The following is a 24,286-nucleotide window of genomic DNA, read 5'->3' on the forward strand; positions in this document are numbered from 1 at the left end:
CAGGCGGTGTCAGAGGAAGGCCCTAAAAATTGTAAAAGACTCCAGCCACCCTAGTCATAGACTGTTCTCTTTGCTACCATAACACATTGCAAGCAGTACCGGAGCGCCAAGTCCAAGAGGCTTCTAAACAGCTGCCAAGCCATAAGTTTCCTGAACAGCTAATCACCAGACTATTTGCATTGCCCCCCCTTCTACTTTGCTGCTACTCTCTGTTATTATTTATGCATAGTCACTTTAATAACTCTACCTACATGTACCATGTACCATGTACCTATTACCAATTACCTCGACACCGGTGCCCCCTGCATATTGACTCTGTAACGGTGCCCCCTGCATATTGACTCTGTAACGGTGCCCCCTGCATATTGACTCTGTAACGGTGCCCCCTGTATATTGCCCCGCTATTGTTATTTACTGCTGCTCTTTAATTATTTGTTGTTCTTATCTTTTACTTTTTTGTAGGTATTTTCTTAAAACTGCATTGTTGGTTAAGGGCTTGTAAGTAAGCATTTCACTGTAAGGTCTACACACCTGTTGTGTTCGGGCGCATGTGACTAATACAATTTGATTTGAGATCTCGTTATGGTGTGGTGGAATTAGGGGGTTGTGATGTTAGGGCAGGGGTGAAAGTAGAATACACTTCTTCCTGGGGGGTCATAATCATAGAACTACACATAGAATCCCTATTAATGCAATAGGATCTCTGTGGCCTAGTTGTAAATATTTTGTCATTTCCCTTTTAAAATGTATTATTTTTATTGTGGCAAAAACACTTTATTGTGGCCAAAATTATTGTGGCAAAAACATTGCCAAACAATCACCACAAAGGGCACCTTTACTAGGCTACCCGTGCACGTTCATCCAAAACATATTTACAGCCTCCAAATTAGTGGTGAACGGAAAGAATCATCTGTGACACTAAACACCAAGAAGTTGCAATAATGTGGCAATTGCTATTAGGCTAGAATGTATGCGTCCACTGCTGTCCGTGCATGCCTCAGTGTCGGGCCACTCTTCTCTGCCTTGGCAAAATATCATTGTTCTCGTCAAACCACATCACATTTTGGAGTGTAGACCATACCACCCGTATTCAAGTCCATTCGCTCATTTTTCATGCCTCTGACATGCGGTAATGATTTAAAAGTAGTCCACAGTTTTCTTGACATTTTTTTATTTATTATTGTGATGGGCTCATGTTTTACTCTTCCTGCGTAACCCCCGCTGTTTATTTTGCCGGGATGCTGTACCGGACCGTACCGCCTTACTTTCACCCCTGTATTAGGGTGTTGTGTCTTTTGGGAGTTGTGGTGGTGTAGAGAAAGCAGCATTAGGGTGGTTGTGTCCTTAGGGGAGTCGTGGTGGTGGCTTGTATAAGGCAGAGGTTCACAGAGGGGAAGGAGTATTTCACCTTCCCCATGGGATGAGCATGATCCTGTCACTCTGGGGACTCTTTCTGTTATGGAGGCATCATCATTATGAAATACATGAGCTTTGGTTGTAGTCTCTCTTTCTGGACACTTTAGAAGCTGGGGGATAGATTGCTGTGTGCAGAAGGCTTTTGAACTTTAATGTGGAATCAGAGGTCAGTGAGGAGACTTGCCTTCCCCAAAGGATCAGCATTGTCTGTCACACTGGGACTGTGGAACTGGCGTTATAGAAGCTTTGGCATTCTATTATGTTCGCATAACAGCTGGTCATGTTTTTTTTGTTTTCTTATGATTTCAACAATTCAAACTAGGTTCGAGTAACCTTCTCAGGGCAAAATGGGCGAACAAACTGGCCATCCATTATCAACACCATGTGTGAACAGCCTTCTAGCTGTTAGGTTCTAAATAAAGAGTAAAAACTCACAGACAAGTAGTAAAAGCTCAAACTAAGTTTATTCACCCAATGGGTCAGACAGCTGAACAGACAAAAACATGTTCCCACCAGCACAAGTATATACAGTATACCGCAATTTGGGTGAAGTCTCCTCCTTCCCTCTAAACATTCCATCTTTATTGCTAGACAGGGAGTTAAGTGACTCCCTTAATGTGACCTGACCTGACCTCGGCCCCTATTCCTCACCGATCCACAGCTCTCCACCCTTATCAGTGACCGCAACCATATACATTCCTCCTACAGATAAACCATTAACTTCTGGTGTAGAAACAAGACTGTGGCCCTTCTCCTTTCCATAGGATTAACTGTATTTCAAATCTAGAAGTCAGAACCCATCCTAGCCATTTGGACACTTCTTTGGCAGATGGGGGTTGTGATGACACTTGGCTTCAATACATTGCTTGCTGTCCCTATTATGATGAAGACACTCCCCTGGCTTTTGGCTTGGCTCAATAATGCAGTCACACAGATCTCTTAATATCAGCTGTCCAGCTGTGCGATGGAAGCTTTAAGACTAATTCATGATGCGTATTGAGAACTTTTATGAGTAAAAGTGTCGCGATTGTTTGGTAATATTTGGATATGATGTGTCTGTGACAGGACCTCCGATTCGAAAGAAGATTGTTGGCTTTAGCTCCCAGAGCTCATGTTTATTCTGTGTTTTCCAGTGTCAGCCATATATGCAGAAAATATATGCTGTAATGTGTGTTATTAGAAGTGGATGAGTGAAGACATTGCTAGTAGGAGCAGTTTTTCATGCGTGTATTCACGAGTGACACATCTCTTGTAAAATCTTTTTAAGTCTTCTATTTGTCTAATTTCCCTCTGTCTTAGTGCCACTGATTTCTGTTTAGTTTTTAACTATAATGGAATTGTAGTCCAACGTTGGATCATAGTCTTGCATGCTATTGACAGCTCCAGTATACAACACATTAAGAACACCTGCTCTTTCCATGACATAGACTGGCCAGGTGAATCCAGGTGAAAGCTATGATCCCTTATTGATTTAAGAAGGATTTTTAAAACAATTGAGACATGGATTGTGTATGTGTGCCATTCAGAGGGTGAATGGCAAGACAAAATATTTAAGTGCCTTTGAACGGAGTATGGTAGGAGGTGCCGGGTGCACTGGTTTGAGTGTGTCAAGAACTGCAACGCTGCTGGGTTTTTCACGCTCAACAGATTCCCGTGGGTATCAAGAATGGTCCACCACCCAATGGACATCAAGCTAACTTGACACAACTGTGGGAAGCATTGGAGTCAACATGGGCCAGCATCCCTGTTGAACGCTTTCGACACATTGTAGAGTCCACGCCCTGATGAATTGAGGCTGTTCTGAGGGCAAAAAGGGGTGCAGTATTAGGTTCCTAATGTTTTGTACACTCGGTGTACATGCTTATGATGCAGGTTCGCTACAGCACGATGCATTCTGAGTGTGTGATTAGCCTAGCTGGAAGCTGAGGGATAGTTTGCTGTGTGCAGAAGGCTTTTGAATGTTATTGTCAGAGCTTGGTGTTTGGCTTCTTTGGTTGGTGCTTAGGAATCTATCCAAGTTTAACCATATTTTATGGGCCCTGGTCAAAAGTAATGCACTACATATAGGGAATAGGGTGCCATTTTGACACAACCATGGTTTTGACCAGTTTAAACAGAAGGCTAAAAGATGCTGTGTCAATAGGACGAACAGTCTCTTTGGCAAGCCTTAGCGTTTATTGCTGCATAGTTCCAGCAGCACAATCCCCTCATGATTTATGTACTTAACAGTAATGATCTGTTTATCACCAGTGACATAAAGAGAAGAAGCATTGGCCAGTTTAAATTCACAATACCGCTGACTAGATTAATTCCTCGCAGCCAAACACAGACACACATACACAAATAGCATGTCTATCTCCCATAAGCTACCCAGGAAAGGGCTAAGAGTGGCCCAAATGAATATAGGTAGCCTTAGAAATAAGGTTCACGAAATCAATAACTTGGCTAACATCAGATAACATTCATATACTGTCCATCTCTGAAACTCTACTTAGATAATACCTTTGATACAGCAGTAGCAATACAAGGATATAACATCTACAGAAGAGACAGAAATGGGGGAGGCTTTTCTGTATGTGTTCAGAGCCACGTTCCTGTACAGCACATATGTCAGAGTCAAGGCCCGCGGGCCACATCCGGCCCGCAAGAAGGTTTTTTACGGCCCCTGGGATGATCTTGATTTATTATTAGAACCGGCCCGCAGCAAGCCGGCAGCCCGCAGATCTTTTACACGCACCAATACTACATTTCCCACAATGCAAAGGTGACGCACCGAGCAGTAGGCTGCTTCATTTCAATATTTATTGGCACAGCAGTCGTCAGCATCACAGTAAAATTAACTTTCAGATACCCATCAAAAATGGCAAAACGGAAGGTGGATACTGAGAACCGGGGGTTTCAAACAAGGTGGGAGTCGGAGTATATGTTCACGAAGGTAGCTGGAAAACCTGTGTGTCTTCTGTGTGGAGAAAGTGTGGCGGTACTGAAAGAGTATAATCTGAGACGACATTATGAAACGAAACACGCGGACAAAAACAAGAATATGGACATGGAACAAAGGCTACAAAAGGCAGAGGAATTAAAACGAGGCCTCAAATCTCGACAGGCTCTGTTCAAAAAAGCCAAATCACAAGGCCAGGCTGCTGTCAAGGCCAGTTTTATTTTGGCAGAAGAGATCGCTAAATCAGCCCGGCCATTTACGGAGGGGGATTTCATCAAAAACTGCATGATTAAAGTTTGTGACGAAGTTTGCCCAGAAAAAAGGCAACTCTTTTTAAATGTGAGTCTGAGCAGAAACACCATTGCCGAGAGAGTAGACCAGTTGTCCATCAATCTAAAAGAGCAGCTTGTGAAAAAGGGAAAAGATTTTATTGCATATTCCTTGGCTGTGGATGAGAGCACCGACATTTCTGACATTGCCCAGTTGTCAATTTTCATCCGCGGAGTGGACTCCAGCCTAAGCGTGACAGAGGAGTTTTTGGCTTTACGTCCTATGCATGGCACAACTACGGGGCATGATTTGTATGAAGAGGTGTCAAGATGTGTAAATGAGATGGAGCTGCCTTGGGAAAAACTCGTGGGTTTGACAACCGACGGAGCACCTGCGATGTGTGGACACAGGAGCGGACTGGTGGCGAAGATACGGGAAAAGATGCAAGAGGAAAACGCGACAGGTGAGCTGACAGCTTATCATTGTATCATACACCAGGAAGCGTTGTGCGGTAAAGCCTTGAAAATGGAGCATGTAATGAGCATCATCACGCGCACAGTTAACTTTATCAGAGCCAAAGGTTTGAATCACCGCCAGTTCAAGGCATTTCTGACGGAGTTAGAAACGGAGCATGGTGATTTGCCTTATCACACAGAGGTGCGATGGCTAAGCCAGGGAAAGGTGCTTCAAAGATGTTTCGAGCTTCGTGAGGAGATTTGTCTATTCTTGGACAGCAAAGGGAAAGACACAACACAACTCCGAGACGAAATGTTTCTGTGTGAAATGGCTTTTCTGTGTGACATTACGAGTCATCTGAATGCAATAAACTTGCAGCTGCAGGGTCGGGATCGTGTCATCTCTGATATGTACAGTACAGTGAAGGCATTTAAAACCAAACTGACTCTGTGGGAGACGCAGATGCGGAAAGAAAATTTGAGCCACTTTCCCAGCTGCCAGACCATGAAAGAGAAGCTCTCTACCAGTGCGTTCCCGAGCACACAGTTGGCTGATAAAATAGGTATGCTTACCACTGACTTTCGACGCCGATTTGCTGACTTTGAAGCACAAAAAAGCAGGTTGGAACTGCTCGGTAACCCATTTGCTGTTGACGTGGAAAGCTCACCACCAAACCTCCAAATGGAGTTGATTGACCTCCAATGCAATGATGCACTGAGGGAAAAATATGCGGCAGTGGGTGCTGCGGAGTTTGCCCGTTTCCTCCCCGGCACAATGCCCCAGCTGCGCATCCAGGCTGCTCAAACGTTGTCTATGTTTGGCAGCACATACCTGTGTGAACAACTGTTTTCTTTGATGAACCTGAACAAAACATCACACAGAAGTCGACTTACTGCTGAACACCTCCACTCAATTCTGAGGATTTCTTCAGCTCAGAGCCTTACCCCGAACATTGATGAACTTGTGGAAAAGATGGGACACCACCAAGTATCACCCTCAACCTCAAACAAGTGAACATTACTGTGCAATCACATATTTAGAGTTTTTACTCAGTTCAAGTTTAAAAGTTAAAATTTAATATTTGTTTTCACTGCATGTTACTTCTCCTTAAACAAAGTGTTGTTTTTGATTAATAGATTTTTGCACTTTATTTTTTTGTATTTCAATCCAATTATATTTTAAAAATATTTCAGTTGAGTGGATGATAGAAAATTGCTATTATTGTTTTTTCTTTGAAGTAAATTTAGCCCACTTTTGCTAAAATAGAAAATATAGTCTACTGATGGTGCCTTGAATACCGGTTTCTTTCATTTAATGTTCATGTTATGGGGATATTTATATAAAGGAAATTTGTCTTTTGTGTCTGTTGAAAATTAAAGATTACTGACAGAGCCATAAGAAAATATTGCTTTATTTATCTGATCATATTGTAATATATTTGTTAGGTTTTCAGTAGGTTCAATTAGGTTCACTAGACTATATGCGTCATTTAAAAATTTTTCAATGAACATTCGAACAGTCCGGCCCTCGTCTTGTAGCTGATTTTTTTATTTGGCCCTCCGTCCATTTGACTTTGACACCCCTGCTGTACAGCTTAGAGAGGGTCTCACGTCAAATGTTGTTGAAGTGCTGTGGTTGCACCTGCCTCATCTAAAGCCTTTGGGGTGCTGCTATACGCTACCAAGTGCTAACAGTCAGTATTTGGACTATGTGTGCAATGCTTTATAATGCGTGTGATGTCAACAGAGATGTCTATTTTCTGGGTAACCTGAACATTGACTGGTTAGCAACTAGCTATCTACCAAGAGGACGCGTCTAATTGTAACTAATGCCTGCAATGCCTCAGGTTATTGCTCAATCAACTAGAGTGCATTCCAAATGTATTGGATCCATAGAGATCATATTAAATTACTATAGAGGCTATGTACGAACCCTCAGTTCCATAATAGTGCAAAAAATTACAGCCATCTTGGTCAGGGAGAAATCCTAAACAGTCTAATTTGAATTAATGGCAGTAGAGGCATTATCCAGATTTTGCATATGCAGGAAAATAATAGTAAGGCTTGTGATGTATCAGAAATGTTTTAATGGAATTATAGTCAACCTAGAATATTGTCATATAATTATAAATACAGTCTGCATGGGTTGTATACCAATTTCCAGTATAAATAGCCTCTAAAATATATGTCATCATATGTCTCCAGATTTTGTTTTCTTGGAAAACTGGGAGCGCTATTATATGATACAATATCAGTACTTGTTGCATTTACAACTTGTCTAAGTCATATCATCAACTGATTTGAGCCAGTGTATGGCTGTGGATTGACAACATTGTTTGAATGGAATGTTGTCATATTGGCAGTTAATTAGGACATTTTATGGAATAATTTTTCCAAAACTGGCTGACTAGCTAGCTAAGACAAATACAGTGCAGATAAATTCTTCACATTCATTGTTTTAAACTATATCTTATGACAGCACTTGCATACTATGGTTGACCAACTCCCTGACCAACATAGCTGACCTTTGGACCATCATAAGAAGGTTTATTTCCCATTCTAGTATTCTAAGTCCCAATTCTATGATTGGATCTGTGACATCCACTTGTATTGATCATATCTTCACTAATGCTGCAGAGCATTGCTCCAAAGTAATATCAGTTCCCATTGGCTGTAGTGACCATAACGTTGTGGCAGTAACCAGGAAAGCCAGTGTCAAAGGTTGGGCCTAAAGTCATTTATAAGAGATTATACAATTGAACATTTTTTGTTTAAGATGTGAAACATGTATGTTGGTCTGATGTGTAGAGGAAGTGAATCCAGATGCAGCACTGGAAGTGTTTGTATTACATGCCAATTGTTGACAAGCATGCACCTGTTAAGAGCCCCCTGATTTGATGAGGAGTTGAGAAAATGGTATGGTTCAAAGAAATTATTCAAAAGTGGTGGGAAACAGTACAGGTACAGTAGCTCAGCAGTTTAGGTGACTTTAATTGTATTTATTGTTTTACCTTTATTTAACTAGGCAAGTCAGTTAAGAACAAATTCTTATTTTCAATGACGGCCTACCAAATGGCAAAAGACCTGCGGGGACGGGGGCTGGGATTGTTATAATAATTTTTTTCAATATATTACATATAAATATAGGACAAAACACACATCACGACAAGAGAGACAACACTACATAAAGAGAGACTAAAGACAAAAAGATAGCAAGGCAGCAACACATGACAACACAGCATGGTAGCAACACAGCATGACAGCAACATGGTAGCAACACAACATGTCAGCAACATGGTAGCAAAACAACATGGTAGCAGCACAAAACATGGTACAAACATTATTGGGCACAGGCAACAGCATAAAGGGCAAGAAGGTAATGACAACAATAGATCACGCAAAGCAGCCACAACTTTCAGTAAGAGTGTCCATGATTGAGTCTTTGAATGAAGAGATTGAGATAAAACTGTCCAGTTTGTGTGTTTGTTGCAGCTCGTTCCAGTCGCTAGCTGCAGCGAACTGAAAAGAGGAGTGACCCAGGGATGTGTGTGCTTTCGGGACCTTTAACAGAATGTGACAGGCAGTGTTGTATGTGGAGGATGAGGGCTGCAGTAGATATCTCAGATTGGGGGGAGTGAGGTCTAAGAGGGTTTTATAAATAAGACTGGTATACAGAGATAACCAGTTTACAGAGGAGTGCAGTGATGTGTCCTATAAGGAGCATTGGTGGCAAATCTGATGGCCAAATGGTAAAGAACATCTAGCCGCTGGAGAGCACCCTTACCTGCTGATCTATAAATTATGTCTCCGTAATCTAGCATGGGTAGGATGGTCATCTGAATCAGGGTTAGTTTGGCAGGTTGGGTGAAAGAGGAGCGATTTAAGATAGAGGAAACCAAGTCTAGGTATAACTTTAGACTGCAGCTTTGATATGTGCTGAGAGAAGGAAAGTGTACTGTCTAGCCATACTCCCAAGCACTTGTATGAGGTGACTACCTCAAGCTCTAAGCCCTCAAGGGTAGTATGCACACCTGTGAGGAGAGGGGCATTCTTCTTACCAAACCACATGACCTTTGTTTTGGATGTGTTCAGAACAAGGTTAAGGATAGAGAAAGATTGTTGGACAGTAAGAAAGCTCAGTTGTAGGGCATTTAACACAAAATCCGGGGAGGGCCCAGCTGAGTATAAGACTGTATAATCTGCATATAAATGGAGAGAGTTTCCTACTGCCTGAGCTGTGTTGTTGATGTAAATTGAGAAGAGCGTGGGGCCTAGGATTGAGCTTTGGGGTACTCCCTTGGTGACAGGCAGTGGCTGAGACAGCAGATTTTCTGACTTTATACACTGCACTCTTTGAGAGAGGTAGTTAGCAAACTAGGCCAAAGACCCCTCAGAGACATCAATACTCCTTAGCCGGCTCACAAAAATGGAATGGTCTACCGTATCAAACGCTTTGGCCAAGTAAATAAAAATAGCAGCACAATATTGCTTAGAATGAAGGGCAATGGTGACATCATTGAGGACCTTTAAGGTTGCAGTGACACATCCATAACCTGAGCAGAAACCAGATTGCATACTGGAGAGAATACTATAGACATCAAGAACGCCAGTCAGTTGATAAGTTTTTCCAACACTTATAGGGCAGAATAGAAATAGGCCTATAACAGTTAGGATCAGCTTGAAATAAAGGACGAACCGTGGCTGCCTTACAAGCAATGGGAACCTCCCAAGAAAGGAGAGACAGGTTAAAAAGGTTGGAGATAGGCTTGGCGATGATAGCGGCAGCAACCTTAAAAAAGAAAGAGTCTAAACCATCTGACCCATATGTTTTTTGGGGGTCAAGTTTCAGGAGCTCCTCAAGCATCTCGGACTCATTGACTGCCTGCAGGGAGAAACTTTGTAGCGGGGCAGGGGAAAAAGAGGGAGAAGCATCGGGGATAGTCGCAGTCGAATGGGTGGGAGATGAGGAAATTTTGGACGGGCAAAATTCCTATTTTTCCCCATGGCTGAGTCAAATAGGAATACTGACTTAATGAAGTGGTGATTAAAGAGCTCAGCCATGTGCTTCTTGTCAGTAACAACCACATCATCAACATCAAGGGACATGGGCAGCTGTGAGGAGGAGGGTTTATTCTCCAGGTCTTTAACCGTTTCCCAGAACTTCTTGGGGTTAGACCCACAGAGCGAGAACTGCTCCTTAAAGTAACTAACTTTGGCCTTCCAGATAGCCTAAGTGCACTTATTTCTCATTTGCCTGAACGAGAGCCAGTCAGCCTAGCCGAGTATGCGTGTGCTGAGCCTTTCACCAAATGCAGTTCTTGAGGTGGAGTAACTCTGCAAGATCACGGTCGAACCAGGGGCTGAACCTGTTTTTAATTCTCATTTTCTTTATGGTGGCGTGTTTGTTAACAATACCACTGAAAATATCCAAAAAGAAGGCCCAAGCGTCTTTGACAGAGGGGATCCAGCTGATTCTATACCATTTTACAGAGGCCAGTTCATGAATGAAGGCTTGCTCATTGAGTTTTTTTAGCAAGTGTCTGTCTAACCAGGACAGGTCATTTTCACTGAGCAGCCATTACGAACACAGGCTGTAAAACAGTGATCACTAAGGTCATTACAGAAAACACCAGACTGATACCGATCAGGATTATTTGTGAGGATAACATCAAGAGTAGCCTTTTCTGGGTGTTTGGAGTCATACCTTGTGGGATTGGTAATAATCGGAGAAATATTTAGGGAGTCCATTTCTTTAAAACTTGGTCAGGTGGTTTAAGCATGTCCCAGTTTAGGTCACCTAGCAGGAGAAATTCAGACTTGGCTTAGGGGGCCAGGAGAGAGCTTAGGGCAGGTAGGGTACAGGCCGGTGTACTGATAGCACCCAGCAACAGTCAACAAAGAGCTATTTGAAAGTTGAATACTTAAAACCAGCAAATCATATTGTGATCAGATGACAACAAGATCATATTGTACAGCAATTTCATCAGGTAACATGACTACAAAGCCGGCGAGAGGTGTTTAGAATAGGATGGGAGGCCAAACGCCAGTGTAACCAATAGAGAGTCCGAGCCCCGAGTGTGGGAACAAACATAGTCTGTCCCACGGTTGGGTAAAGAAAGTTTGTAGTCAACAAAGCATGCATGAGGCAAATAGCAAATGCATTTACATTCTGTAAATTGAGACATTTTGGGACTAAACTTAACAAAAGGAAGAGTAAATGATATTACCAAACCAACATGAATGACATAAAACACAATGGAAACATACTTTGGAGTACCTTAAATTATATCATGGGCAGAAAGCACAATTCATTTCCATCGTTCAGTGAAGTTGATGGGTCATTTATTTATATATATATATATATATATATAACCCCACCAACTTTGCCAAAGCACAGCCCCCACACCACTAGAGGGATATCTTCAACCACCAACTTACCATCCTGAGACAAAGCCAAGTATAGCCCACAAAGATCTCCGCCACGGCACAACCCAAGGGGGGGTGCCAACCCAGACAGGAAGATCACATCAGTGACTCAACCCACTCAAGTGATTCTTATCCATCTATAGTGATACCCACCAGGTATAGACAACCATAATGGGAAACTATTAAGAATGGTAGCAGACTGTATTAGCAACTCTATGTGCTATATCTTTACCTAAAGCCTAAAGGAGCGTGTGTCCACAGGCGTGGACAGAAACTAAAGTCATTTCACTGCCTAAAAATAGTAAAGGACCATTTTACCTGGTTGCTAAAATTATAATAGTTTCAGTGTATGTGACAAAATAAGCATGTATTGTATAGAGAATCATTGTACCATCTAAACCGCTGTGAAATATATTTTAAGTAACCAAAAATATTGTATTTTTAGCTGTTTGTAGCTGGTGTACAAAACTGAAGTTAAAAGAAGCAAAAACTTAAGAATTGGAATATAGAAATAGCGCACATAGGACCAGTCTAGCAATTCCTAGACTTGCCTTCAATGCAGATCTGTAATTCATATTTCTATACTGAGCAAAAATCGAAACGCAATATGCAACAATTTCAAAGATTTTACTGAGTTACAGTTCATATAAGGAAATCAGTCAATTGAAATACATAAATTAGGCCCTATTCAATGGATTTCACATGACTGGGTGGAGCTGGAGCCATGGTGGGCCTGGGAGGGCATAGGCCAACCCACTAGGGAGCCAGGCCCAGCCAATAAGAAATAGTTTTTCTCCACAAAAGGGCTTTATTACAGACATAAATGTTCCTGTTTCGGTGGCATTGTGTTGTGATAAAATTGCACATTTTAGTGGCCTTTTATTGTCCTCAGCACAAGATGCACCTGTGTAATGATCATGCTGTTTAATCAGCTTATTGATATGCCACACGTCAGGAGGATGAATTATCTTGGCAAAGGAGAAATGCTCACTAACAGGGATGTAAACTAATTTGTGCACAAAATTTTAGAGAAAGTAGCGTTGTGTGCATATTGAACATTTCTGGGATCTTTTATTTCAGCTCATGAAACATGGGATCAACATTTTACATGTTGCGTTTATGTTTTTGTTCGGTGTATATGAATTTGGTCGGGTCGCCCAAAAAGTTACATATTGCAGCTTTAAAGGCATCTAAAACTAAAAGCATTGTATTTGATTCAGAACATTTTCTAAGGCCTAAACCTCAACTGTGTATTAAGGGTGTGACTAGGGCTGTTATGGTGACCATATTACTGCCACACCAGCTGTCACGAGTCATGAACACAGTCAAATTCCACGTGAACGTGTAGTCACGGTAACTCGGCTTCTCCAAAACTGTGCTTCTGATGCTGCTAACGGTCATTAGTAGCCTACCAAACTTGCTAACTGCCTGTCGCTAATGACATGTCCCTCTAATCCCTCTCTAATCATTTGGCATCAATGCAAATGCAATCAAAAATGAAATCAGACACTTCATGAGAGCCCATGAGCTCATGTTGCACAACATTTCTATAGGCTATGTAATTGCGGGAGAATTGTTTTGTTGTTGATGGCCTTTATTAAAAAGAGGATCCCATCAGCTTTCTAGAGGCTAGACCTACTATATTTATTTCTCATCTTTCCTAATATGAAGCACATTGCTCTACTTTACAACAGGAGTTGCCTACCTGGCTGGCATGGAAATGAACCGCTGGAAAAGCGGCCTCCATTCGCTATGATCTTTTTCTGTACTGAAACTCCAAATACTGTGCCGCGTGGCAGTTATGTACATATGGTTGTTTCCTTCCTTTTCCTCGTTTTCTCATTTAACTGTAAGATGTAAATATTGTTTTTTTTATTGTTCCCGGAGGCAGTTGCTATAGAGAGAACCAAAATATAGCTTTTTCAATTTCTTTACTCCAGTTCCAACAGACGCATGATAGTGGTCCATTCTAAATCAAAACTAATTCCACACCTATATCATTTAGGATATGTAAAGACAATATCAATAGTCTGATAGGGGACAATGTTATCACTTGTGAATGATGTATCATCGCTTGTGAATGATGCCCAGCGTGTGCAGTCTAAGGAAATAAATGTTGCATACCTTTTTTTGTGCTACTTTTTCAAATCCGTGTCGCATGAAGCATGTAGCCTAGCCCATAGGCCTATATGTTTTGATCGCCCATAGGCCTATATGTTTTGATCGCCCATAGGCCTATATGTTTTGATCGCCCATAGACCTATGTTTTGATCGCCCATAGGCCTATATGTTTTGAGCGCCCATAGGCCTATATGTTTTGAGCGCCCATAGGCCTATATGTTTTGAGCGCCCATAGGCCTATATGTTTTGAGCGCCCATAGGCCTATATGTTTTGATCACCCATAGGCCTATAGACCTAGGACCCATGGAACACAGTTAGAGAGCACATACTACAGAACCCAGTGAAACGTGTTCTTATAAGCCCAATTGCACAATCGCGTGTGAAAACAGAGTTTTGACTAGCCACTATTTAAAAGCGGATCCCAGCTTTCTCGTTCTGCTATATTTATTGCTCAATTCTTCAAATCAAGCACATGAATCCGCTTTACAACCGGTGTAGCCTACCTGGCATAGGCCTACATAGGCCTGTGAGTTTCAAGTTTGGGGAAGAACATTTTCACCATAGAAATGCCCCTTTATAATAAAGCATTACGTGCATCATCGCATTTGCAGACTTATGTAAGATAGCCTGCTATCCCTATTGTGATTGAGTAGATTGGATAGTCATAATTTAGGCTAATAATATAACTCAATCACTGTTTGCAAACTATATCGCTCCATGCTTGGCTGAGCACATATAGTTTAGAGTAGGCCTAGGTTATAGACTATATAAGATCTATTTCTTCATTCTTTGCATGGGGAAAAATGTGGCCTTTTATGAACACATTTCATACAATTCTACGACACTTTCGATGACTGGAGACATTAGATTAATCTTTTTTAATACTACAAATGAAAGGGTAGCCTACTTCGCTGACACTGACAAACCAATTAAAGTGACTTGAAGGGGAGACACAAATATAATATGACGTCCATCTTAACTGGAGGACATGTATTGTCCAAAAACAAACTTTGAAGTAGCACTGACTCAACAATGATAAATAGTGAATATGCGCACGGGGAATCACCAGGGATATTGCTGATGCTCTCTGCTGGTGCCAATAAGATAGGCTCTATTGTTGTTCAAACAATTCATTTAGCACATTTTGAATACTAAAAGACAGATTTGTGTTTTCATTGTCTTCCCTTTACAGCAATAACCATATTCTTTCCAAACTGTTTTCCCGTGATTATATTTAGAAATATATTGCGAGATGCCTGGGTTGATCACTTTACTTTGCGTGCGCTGCCTTTCCTTCTCACTGTAGAAGGAAAGGCAGATTTAAAACAATCCACAACTCATGCTCTAGCCAAACCAAGCTCTAGTAGTCTATTTTGAATAATTCAATGTATTTCTGTATAGAAAGGAGTAATCTAATTAGGTTAAATAGATAGATGACATGTTTTGTTTTTGTGCGCCGTTCGAAAATTAAAAATAATTCCACACATATAGGCTATTAGTAGGTTATAGGTATAAAGAAAAACAGATTCAATTGAGATTAGTCTGAAGGCTGAGAATATTACAAAGTGCTTGTCAAATTGTGAATGAGAGACTGATGAAGTGTGTGCAGCCTTCGCAAGAAACAGAGAAGAGCACAGGCCTCTCATGCGACTTTTTTCAAATCATCATTAGAGTCGCATCATGGCAGCCTTCGAATGTATTAACAATATAAACACAGCCTAACGTTTGTATCACTAAAGTTGCATAAATAACTCTACATTAAGCATATACGAGGACATGTTTCTTTTTTTATCTGCTCAACATAGAAAAGCCGCATGTGCTCACCTCGGAAATCGTTTGGGGGAAAATGTCCTTTCTATTTTATTCAGCTATGTTCAATTGTATTTTTCTTACTATAAAATCATATAAAATAATGCCAATGAATAATAAGCAAATATTGTTGGCATAGCCAGATCACAAACTAACATAAGGACAACTCAGAATATACTATTCTGTTCTGTTCTTCTGAAATGGGCTGGAAGCCAGGAAATGCTAAACGTGTTTATGTTAGTGAATGGTCAATTACCGTGAGACTGGCAGCTATTTACATGACTATCACCGGGTGACAAAATGCCATGACCATCACAGCCCGAGGTGTGACCATTGAGCAAGTTGAGGAAGCTAAACTCCTAAGTATAAAATTGGATGGTCAATTATCATGGTCAAGTCATATTGACAAAGTTCTTGTAGAGATGTTATAAAAAGTTGGTCTGCATTTTTGACACAAAAATCAACTGTACTAATTGTTCAGGCTTTGGTCTTGTTCCATCTTGATTGCTGTCTGGTAATATGGTCAAGTGCAGCAAAGCTGCAGCTGACTCAAGACAGAGCAACAAGCCGTGCCCTGAACTGCACATACAGAACTAACATCAACAACATGCATGCCAGTCTTTCCTGGTTGAGGGTTGACTAGAGATTGACTGCTTCTCTTCTAGTTTTTATGATAAATATTACTGTGATTATAATTCCAGATCGTCTAGATAATCAAATAACATTCAACTCAGACAAACATACACACCCCACAAGGCATGCCACCAGGGGTCTCTTCAGACATTCATACATACCCCACAAGACATGCCACCAGGGGTCTCTTCACAGTCCCCATGTCCAAAACGAATTCTCGGCAATGCACAGTATTATACAGAGCCATAAGCAAACAGCAAAATGTACTCCATTTAAAAAAAAAAAAAAACATCCTATGGCACTATAGGGATTGGGAAATGACACACACACACACACACACACTGACACTCTAACACACACAATCTACACACATTATTCTTTAGTTGTATTGTTTGTATATTGTTGTATTTTTTATTTCTGTGAATGTTCTTGTCTGTCGGTCTATCAGTGTTTTGTTACTTGTCATCTTTTGTGTTTTTGTGTAGACCACAGGAAGAATAGCTGCTGCTTCGGCAACAGCTAATGGGGATCTGAATAAACCAAATCCCACACAAACGCACACGCGCACATGGTGTGTCTTTGCCTTTGCCAGATGACAAAGTGGAATCAATAGAAGGACCCCCTCCTCCATTACTGACCAGGCCTGTGCAGTGAGCAGAGCAGCCTGTCAATACCGACTGCAGATTTAACATGGTGTTATAGGAAGAGTAATGGACCTGATTGAGTGGCTTGAAATGATGATATATTAGACAGCAGCACAGGGTAGTACAGACTGGTTGAACACCTAAGTGACCACCTCTGAGCAGGAAATACAGGCCTGAGAACAGTCCATAAACCGTTAATTAGACAAAGCAGCACAGTGTAATACAGGATGGTTGAAACACCACCAGAGACCTCCAAGTAGGAAATACTGTTCTGAGAACAGTACATAAAACCTGGCTGAATCACCACAAGATACCTCTGAGCAGGAAATGCTGAGAAACCTAGCCTACACCATACAACAAGAAATGTCACGGCTAATAGAGCTGAAGTTATCTAATCACCTTTAATGTCAGTCAGACCTCAGTACTTTGCCATGTTTTTCTGGGTTGTTGCATTTCTATTTTAAGGGTTGTGGTTTTATACAGTATATCAGGCCAGTCATTGAGTCACGACGAGATGCTGACTTCATGACTTTGCCAAGTTCAGATCAACTTGTTGGAGAGTTGTATCCGTGTGGTTAAGGAGTTGTTATAGCATACTTTAATGAACATTAAGGGAAAATGTAGATCTCCACCTAAATGGACATGCCCCAAGGTAATTATTTTTTCATGACTTGCCCATAAACAATATCCAGTAATGCTGCATACTTTTAGAAAGTTCTGGAACTTGCCTTTCTGATGACAAATAAATAGTTATACATTGCTTAGGTGTACTCACTTTTGAGGACACAAGCTCAAATACGTAGTACAACATATTATGTTTTTCCTCTTCAACAAAAGTGGTGTGATAGGGCACGAAATGACTGCAGTGCCTTCTAGATATAGTAACATTGAAATGATAAATGATCTACCATCGTATTTCACCTGTCTTACAACCTTCTAATAAATACGATCATGCTTTTATGACAGTACAATATTGGCACCACGTCACGTAACTGACTACAGAGAGTTTTCTCCAAAACGTCCTCTGAGGGATGCAGAGACACCATTCAAGTGGCTGCAGACTCATTACAACTTCTGCTCTAATCACACGGTGGTTTTGGTCCTTCTGTGAACAAGAGAAAGTCTTGTTTAAATTCTACTAAATGAAATTCATATTTTTTCATGCTGAAAGCGCTAAATCCATCTGAGAACATCACAGCGAAATGAGACTGCTTTTTGCTCAAATCGCTAGACTCTTCCGTTTCACTTGTAATCGCAGTCTGAGCCGCGTGCTCCACAACCCGAGCAAAAATATCCTTTGTCTAGATAGGCCAGGAAATGTGACGTGTCTCTCGCCGTGCAAATTAGGTGTCAGGTTTCAAATACTGGATCTCATAGGTGAGTCGGAGACGGCATCAGAAGCGGGACAACCAGACCTTTCACAGAGTGCACAGGAATGGACATTGTGTCGTTCAAAGAGTGCTGTACACAGAAATGTCTGTTGGAACTGGTCCAGAACCACTCAAGGTCCCCTAAATCGTCACCATAATGGCTAAGAGGCTTTAGTTCAGGTTGTGATTTTATATTTCTGTCCAGTCATTGAGTGATGAAGGGATGTTGACTTTGCGAAGATCAGCTTGATAGTGAGTTGTTGTTAAGAGATGTAACAGCCGTGGGAATACGTGTTGTTTCACCTGCATTTTAGGGTTGTGATGCTATGTTTCTGCCCAGTCATTGCGTGATGTAGCGATGTAGACTGTACCCTAGGTGTCTTGTCTTCTGTGTTGCAGGTGAACCAGGAAAATGTGGTGAAGGTGGGCCACAAACAGGTGGTCAATACGATCCGACACGGGGGAAACCGGCTCATCATCAAAGTGGTGACGGTTAGCAGGAATCTGGACCCTGATGACACGGCTAGGAAGAAAGGTAAGCCTTTTATCCTCTCTCTCTCTATCTCTCTATCTCTCTAGCTCTCTAGCTCTCTATATATACTATTTGAATTATTACAAATACTTCATATGTGCTTGACCAATAGATAGGCCCGAAACTGCGAACCCCGCAGTCTGGTCAGACTAGAGCAAACGTTCAAAGTATTTGAAATAGTTTTTGAACCCAGGTCTGTTCTAAACCGTCTTGGCTCGTCCTCGTACTGTAGTGCATCGGGAAGCTAGAAGCTGACGAGCTAGAAGAGCATTGACCACATTGCAGTTTTTCCTGATGACTGTGCTGATTTTCAGCCTTGAAGTTAAGATGGTGGTTTTACAGTTGGGGGCATTCAAAAAAATTGCCCGTACTGCAGCACAGGTAAAAATATTTCAAAGCTGATGTACATCAACTGTCAGGGGCATATTTTAGAAGGGCATTTGTAAGGTACTTTGTTAGATGATTGCTGAACTTGGTCGCCTGCTTGGCGTCACCCTACGAGACTTGTGAAGTTGTCACATTAACAACTCAGCGTTGCTGAAGCGCATACAAGCATTTTGGAAAGGAACTTTTTAACACGCCCAGCTGTATACTGTCGATCTCTCATCTGGGGCTTGTTCAGGATGATGTAACGTTACAGAACGCTCACGTATAAATATAGGCCTATGGCATAAAGCAGAAATGATTTTCTTGTCAGATGGAATCGGGAATAGTGTCAGCTCTATTCATTCTATCTTTATCTGAAACGTTCAGAACACGACCCTGAATACACCCCTGCTTTTCTGTGTTGTTGCAGTGCCCACACCTCCGCGTAGGGCTCCCTCCACTGCCCTGTCCATGGCCATGCGCTCTAAATCCATGACATCAGAGCTGGAGGAGCTTGGTAAGAAACCATCCGTACATGGGAGATTGTAATTCCAAGAGGTCAAATGCATTTTGTATCCTCTTGGTTTGTTCTCTGTGTGTTTGTTTAGTGATGTTATTCTCTGGAAGATATAAAAAAAAAAAAAAAGTAATTATGTCCTCCTGATTTGTTTGTCAATACACGACTACAGTGGACAAAGGTACGCAGCATACAGTAGCTACTGTTTGGTCACAGCTGCTCGCAACTGTCTTAAAATAGTTTTGTTCTCTCATTTTTAAATGTTAATTTCCTCCATTTAATATAGTACTATATTTACTCGACTTTGAGGGGGCATAGGCAATTATGCACTTTGCGCAAAGGCACTAAGGTGTTCTGCTCTGTACCATTTGATCTGAAGAGGGCTGAAGAGAAACATTTTAACGACAGTGCGGAAACATCTAATGTGATAAAGAGCTCATTAGACAGCGTGACTGATCATTTTGACTACTTTGAATGATCATAACAATTGCATAATTCCATTCTATGTCATCATACATCTAACCTAATGAACTTTGGATTATTCATTTACTTAATCATTTCATTTATTGTTTGATTGTTTTAACCCGGAACCGTATAAAGCATGTAAATAGCTTTGATTTAACTTCACCATTTGAAAAAGCTTTCACCTTATTGCTGACTCATCTGTCGCTTATAACTGTTCTGCAGTAGGTATTTTTTGAAGGGCCGGTCGTAGAAATGGCATGAAAGGGTTGATCATTCTATGTCTATTTGTCAGGTGTCATGTTTAGAAGCTTTTAAACATGTATACAATTGCTTTACGAAAATGCACTATATATACAAAAGTATGTGGACAGCCCTTCAAAAATTGTGACTGCTGCTATGTCATGCACGCCTGTGGCTGACAGGGGTATAAAATCGAACACACCGCCATGCAATCTCCATAGACAGACATTGGCAGTTGAATGGCCTTACTGAAGAGCTCAGTCCCAACAAGTCTCTTTGTCAAATTTCTGCCATGCTAGAGCTGCCCTAGTCAACTATAAGGGCTGTTATTGTGAAGTGGAAACGTCTAGGAGCAACAACGGCTCAGCCGCAAAGTGGCCACACAAGCTCACAGAACGGGACTGCCGAGTGCAGAAGCAAGTAGCGCGTAAAAATCACCTCTCATCTGTTGAAACATTCACTACTGTGTTTCTGGAGCGTCAGCACAAGAACTGTTCGGGGAGCTTCATGAAATGGGTTTCCCATGGCCAAGGGGTACTGAATGTTTCAACCTAGGATGCATTCCGACAGACAAATCTGGGTTTGGCAGATGCCAGGAGAACGCTACCTGCCCCAATGCATACTGTAGTGCCAACTTTAAAGTTTGGTAGAGGAGGAATAATGGTCTGGGGCTGTTTTTCATGGTTCGGGCTAGGCCCTTTAGTTCCAGTGAAGGGAATACAATGACATTCTAGACAATTCTGTGCTTCCAACTTTGTGGCAACAGTTTGGTGAAGGCCCTTCCATGTTTCAGCATGACAATGTCCCCATGCACAAAGCGAGGTCCATACAGAAATGGTTTGTCGAGATCATGTGGAAGAACTTCACTGGCCTGCACAGAGCCCTGACCTCAACCCCATCAAACACCTTTGGGATGAATTGGAACGCCGACTGCAAGCCAGGCCTAATCGGCCAATATCAGTCCCCGACCTCACTAATGGTATTGTGGCTGAATGGAAGCAAGTCCCCACAGCAATGTTCCAACATCAAGTGGAAAGCCTTCTCAGAAGAGCGGAGGCTATTATAGCAGCAAAGGGGGGGCCGACTCTATATTAATGCCCTTTGATTTTGGAATGAGATGTTCGACGAGCAGGTGTCCATATACTTTTGACCACCCCCTAGGCTTACATTTGGCAAAGAAGTGATGAGTAGTGGTCTTTATATTACGCTGCTTTAAATGACAATATTCCACTATTTTTGCATAAATTGCCTGTGTTCTTGTTGAGAGATACTTTTTGTTGATTTCTTTTTGATCACCATTTGTTACATACGTTTGTATATTCTCTTTTTTTCTAAGCCACTTTGAGGAAAAAAGTGACCGGTGGTAAGTGTGATCGGCATGCTTCACACATTACATGTTATCTGTACGCCCATAGAAAGTACAAAATGCTTGACGCACTTTTCACTTTTTCTCTTAGATCCCTTATTTCTTTATCAACGCAATTTGTGCATTTTACTTGCATGCCTACTAAACTGTAAGAGGGCAGGTATGAAGGTCAACTAATGTTCGCCGTCTCAGGGTTGTAAACGGGCGTGCAAGCACATTAAGAACATAAGAAAGTGCCCTTCTGAACTAGAAGCTTTTTAAAGACTTGTTAGCACATCACAACACTTGATATGTCCTTAGCTTTTCACAGCGTTCACATCATACGTACTTCAGTTCGGTGTGAGAGTGCAATGCTATTGCCATGCATTATTCATTGCTCTGCCCCTCTTTTAAACACAGTTATGCAAGATCAGGAAAAAAACAACAGCCGAGATCTCACATGCATCCCAAATGGCACCCTATTCCCTCTATAGTGCACTACTTTTGACGTGGGATCTGGTCACAAGTAGTGCATTACAAAGGGAATAGGGTTCAATTTGGGATGCAGCGCTCAGCTCACCACAGATTCTTATCCTTCCGAAATAGTTGCACTGTTCTCTGTAACGATAAAAGGATTTGAAACACCTTTATGGAATAAGAACTAGGGGCCTAGGTAATGCACAACAGTCAGCTGCACATTTCAAAGAGCAGCTAGCTACCTTCTCAGAATACACTGTGACTTAACTTTAAGGGCACAACACTGTTATACAATGAGCCCACTACAGATAGGCTTTGACTCATACGGAAACAAGGTGTTGCCATGGAAATAATGCTGCATACAGTGTAGTGTGTCGTCCAATAAACTGTAGCAGCACAGCATAGTACCTGCAAAAAAATTGTCTCTACAGTCCTGCAGCTTCCTACTCTTAGACACGTTCTTCAGCTGTGTTGGCCTCGTTCTGTGTTCACTGCTTTAAACCACAACACTGGAGATTTGCAGGAATGCTTCTAGAATGTGTGGTGACACCAGACACTGAGGTGTCCTAGAATGAGTGGCTTCATCAATCCACCAGTGTTCCTTACTGTCATAAATACTGCAACGTTACTGTAGCCAGAGGATGTGACAGAGCGAGCGAGAGAGAGAGAGAGAGAGAGAGGTTGCTGATTGGCCTAAACATCAGCACCACAGGTAACTTCCACAAAGCTGTGAACGATCTGAGAGACAAGGCAAGAAGGGCATTCTATGCCATCAAAAGGAACATAAAATTTGACATACCAATTAGGAGCTGGCTAAAAATACTTGAATCAGTTATAGAACCAATTGCCCTTTATGGTTGTGAGGTCTGGGGTCCCCTCACCAACCAAGAATTAACAAAATGGGACAAATGCCAAAATGAGACTCTGCATGCTGAATTCTGCAAAAAAATATATTCTGTGTACAACGTAAAACACCAAATAATGCAAGCAAAGCAGAATTAGGCCGATATCCGCTAATTATCAAAATCCAGAAAAGAGACGTTAAATTCTACAACCATCTAAAAGGAAGCGATTCTCAAACCGTCCATAACAAAGTCATCACATCCAGAGATATGAACCTGGAGAAGAGTCCCCCTAAGCAAGATGGTCCTGTGGCTCTGTTCACAAACACAAACAGACCCCACAGAGCCCCAGGACAGCAACACAATTAGACCCAAACAAATCATGAGAAAACAAAAAGATAATTACTTGACACCTTGGAAATAATTAACAACAAAACAGAGCAAACTAGAATGCTATTTGGGCCTAAACAGAGAGTACACAGTGGCAGAATACCTGACAACTGTGACTGACCCAAATTTAAGGAAAGCTTTGACTATGTACAGACTCAGTGAGGATAGCCTTGTCATTGAGAAAGGTTGCCGTAGGCAAACCTGGCTCTCAAGAGAAGACGGGCTATGTGCACACTGCCCACAAAATGAGGTGGAAACTGAGCTGCACTTCCTAACCTCCTGCCAAATGTATGACCATATTAAAGACACATATTTCCCTCAGATTACACAGATCCACAAAGAATTCAAAAACAAACCGATTTCGATAAACTCCCATATCTACTGGGTGAAATACCACAGTGTGCCATCACAGCAGCAATATTTGTGACCTGTTGCCACAAGAAAAGGGCAACCAGTGAAGAACAAACACCATTGTAAATACAACCCATATTTATGTTTATTTATTTTCCCTTTTGTACTTTAACCATTTGCACATTGTTACGACATTATATATATTTATAATATGACATTTGTAATGTCTTCATTCTTTTGGAACTTCTGTGAGTGTAATGTTTACTGTTCTTTTGGAACTTCTGTGAGTGTAATGTTTACTGTTAATTTTAATTGTTTATTTCACTTTTGCATATGATCTACTTCACTTGCTTTGGCAATGTTAACATGTGTTTTCCATGCCAATAAAGCCCCTTGAATTGAATTGAATTGAGAGGCAGATATGGCTTTAGGAAGAGGGGGTGGGTGATAGGTGGGTGGGTTCATGGAGAGGAGAGGGTCAGCCTTGGAATCTTCTCCATCTTAATCCTACAGCACACACATGGGCATGTGTTCAAGCTTATTATGTAGCAGAGGGAGAGCAAGATGTATCCTTAAGACGTACACCTTTAGAAACAAAGGGTTCCAAGGTGTCTTTGGGCTGTCCTGAAAGGAGAACCCTTTTTGGTTCCAGGTAGAACCAGTAGCACCTTTTTT

The 24,286-nt window shown here is 41.5% G+C and overlaps 1 protein-coding gene across 1 annotated transcript in view; it reads left to right on the plus strand.

Moving 5' to 3' along the window:
* The window catches only part of shank2b (SH3 and multiple ankyrin repeat domains 2b), a 136,089-nt gene that overhangs the window by 98,144 nt on the left and 13,659 nt on the right, over positions 1–24,286 (plus strand). Inside the window, exons 16-18 of the mRNA XM_090233556.1 lie at positions 18,486–18,621; positions 19,415–19,501; positions 21,543–21,569. Of these exons, the coding sequence (XP_090089682.1) occupies positions 18,486–18,621; positions 19,415–19,501; positions 21,543–21,569 (250 nt within the window). The remainder of the gene's footprint in view (positions 1–18,485; positions 18,622–19,414; positions 19,502–21,542; positions 21,570–24,286) is intronic.

The sequence above is a fragment of the Oncorhynchus mykiss genome, chromosome 1 (genome assembly GCF_057628025.1).
Source record: "Oncorhynchus mykiss isolate SJ-2025 chromosome 1, ASM5762802v1, whole genome shotgun sequence".
Lineage (NCBI taxonomy): Eukaryota > Metazoa > Chordata > Actinopteri > Salmoniformes > Salmonidae > Oncorhynchus > Oncorhynchus mykiss.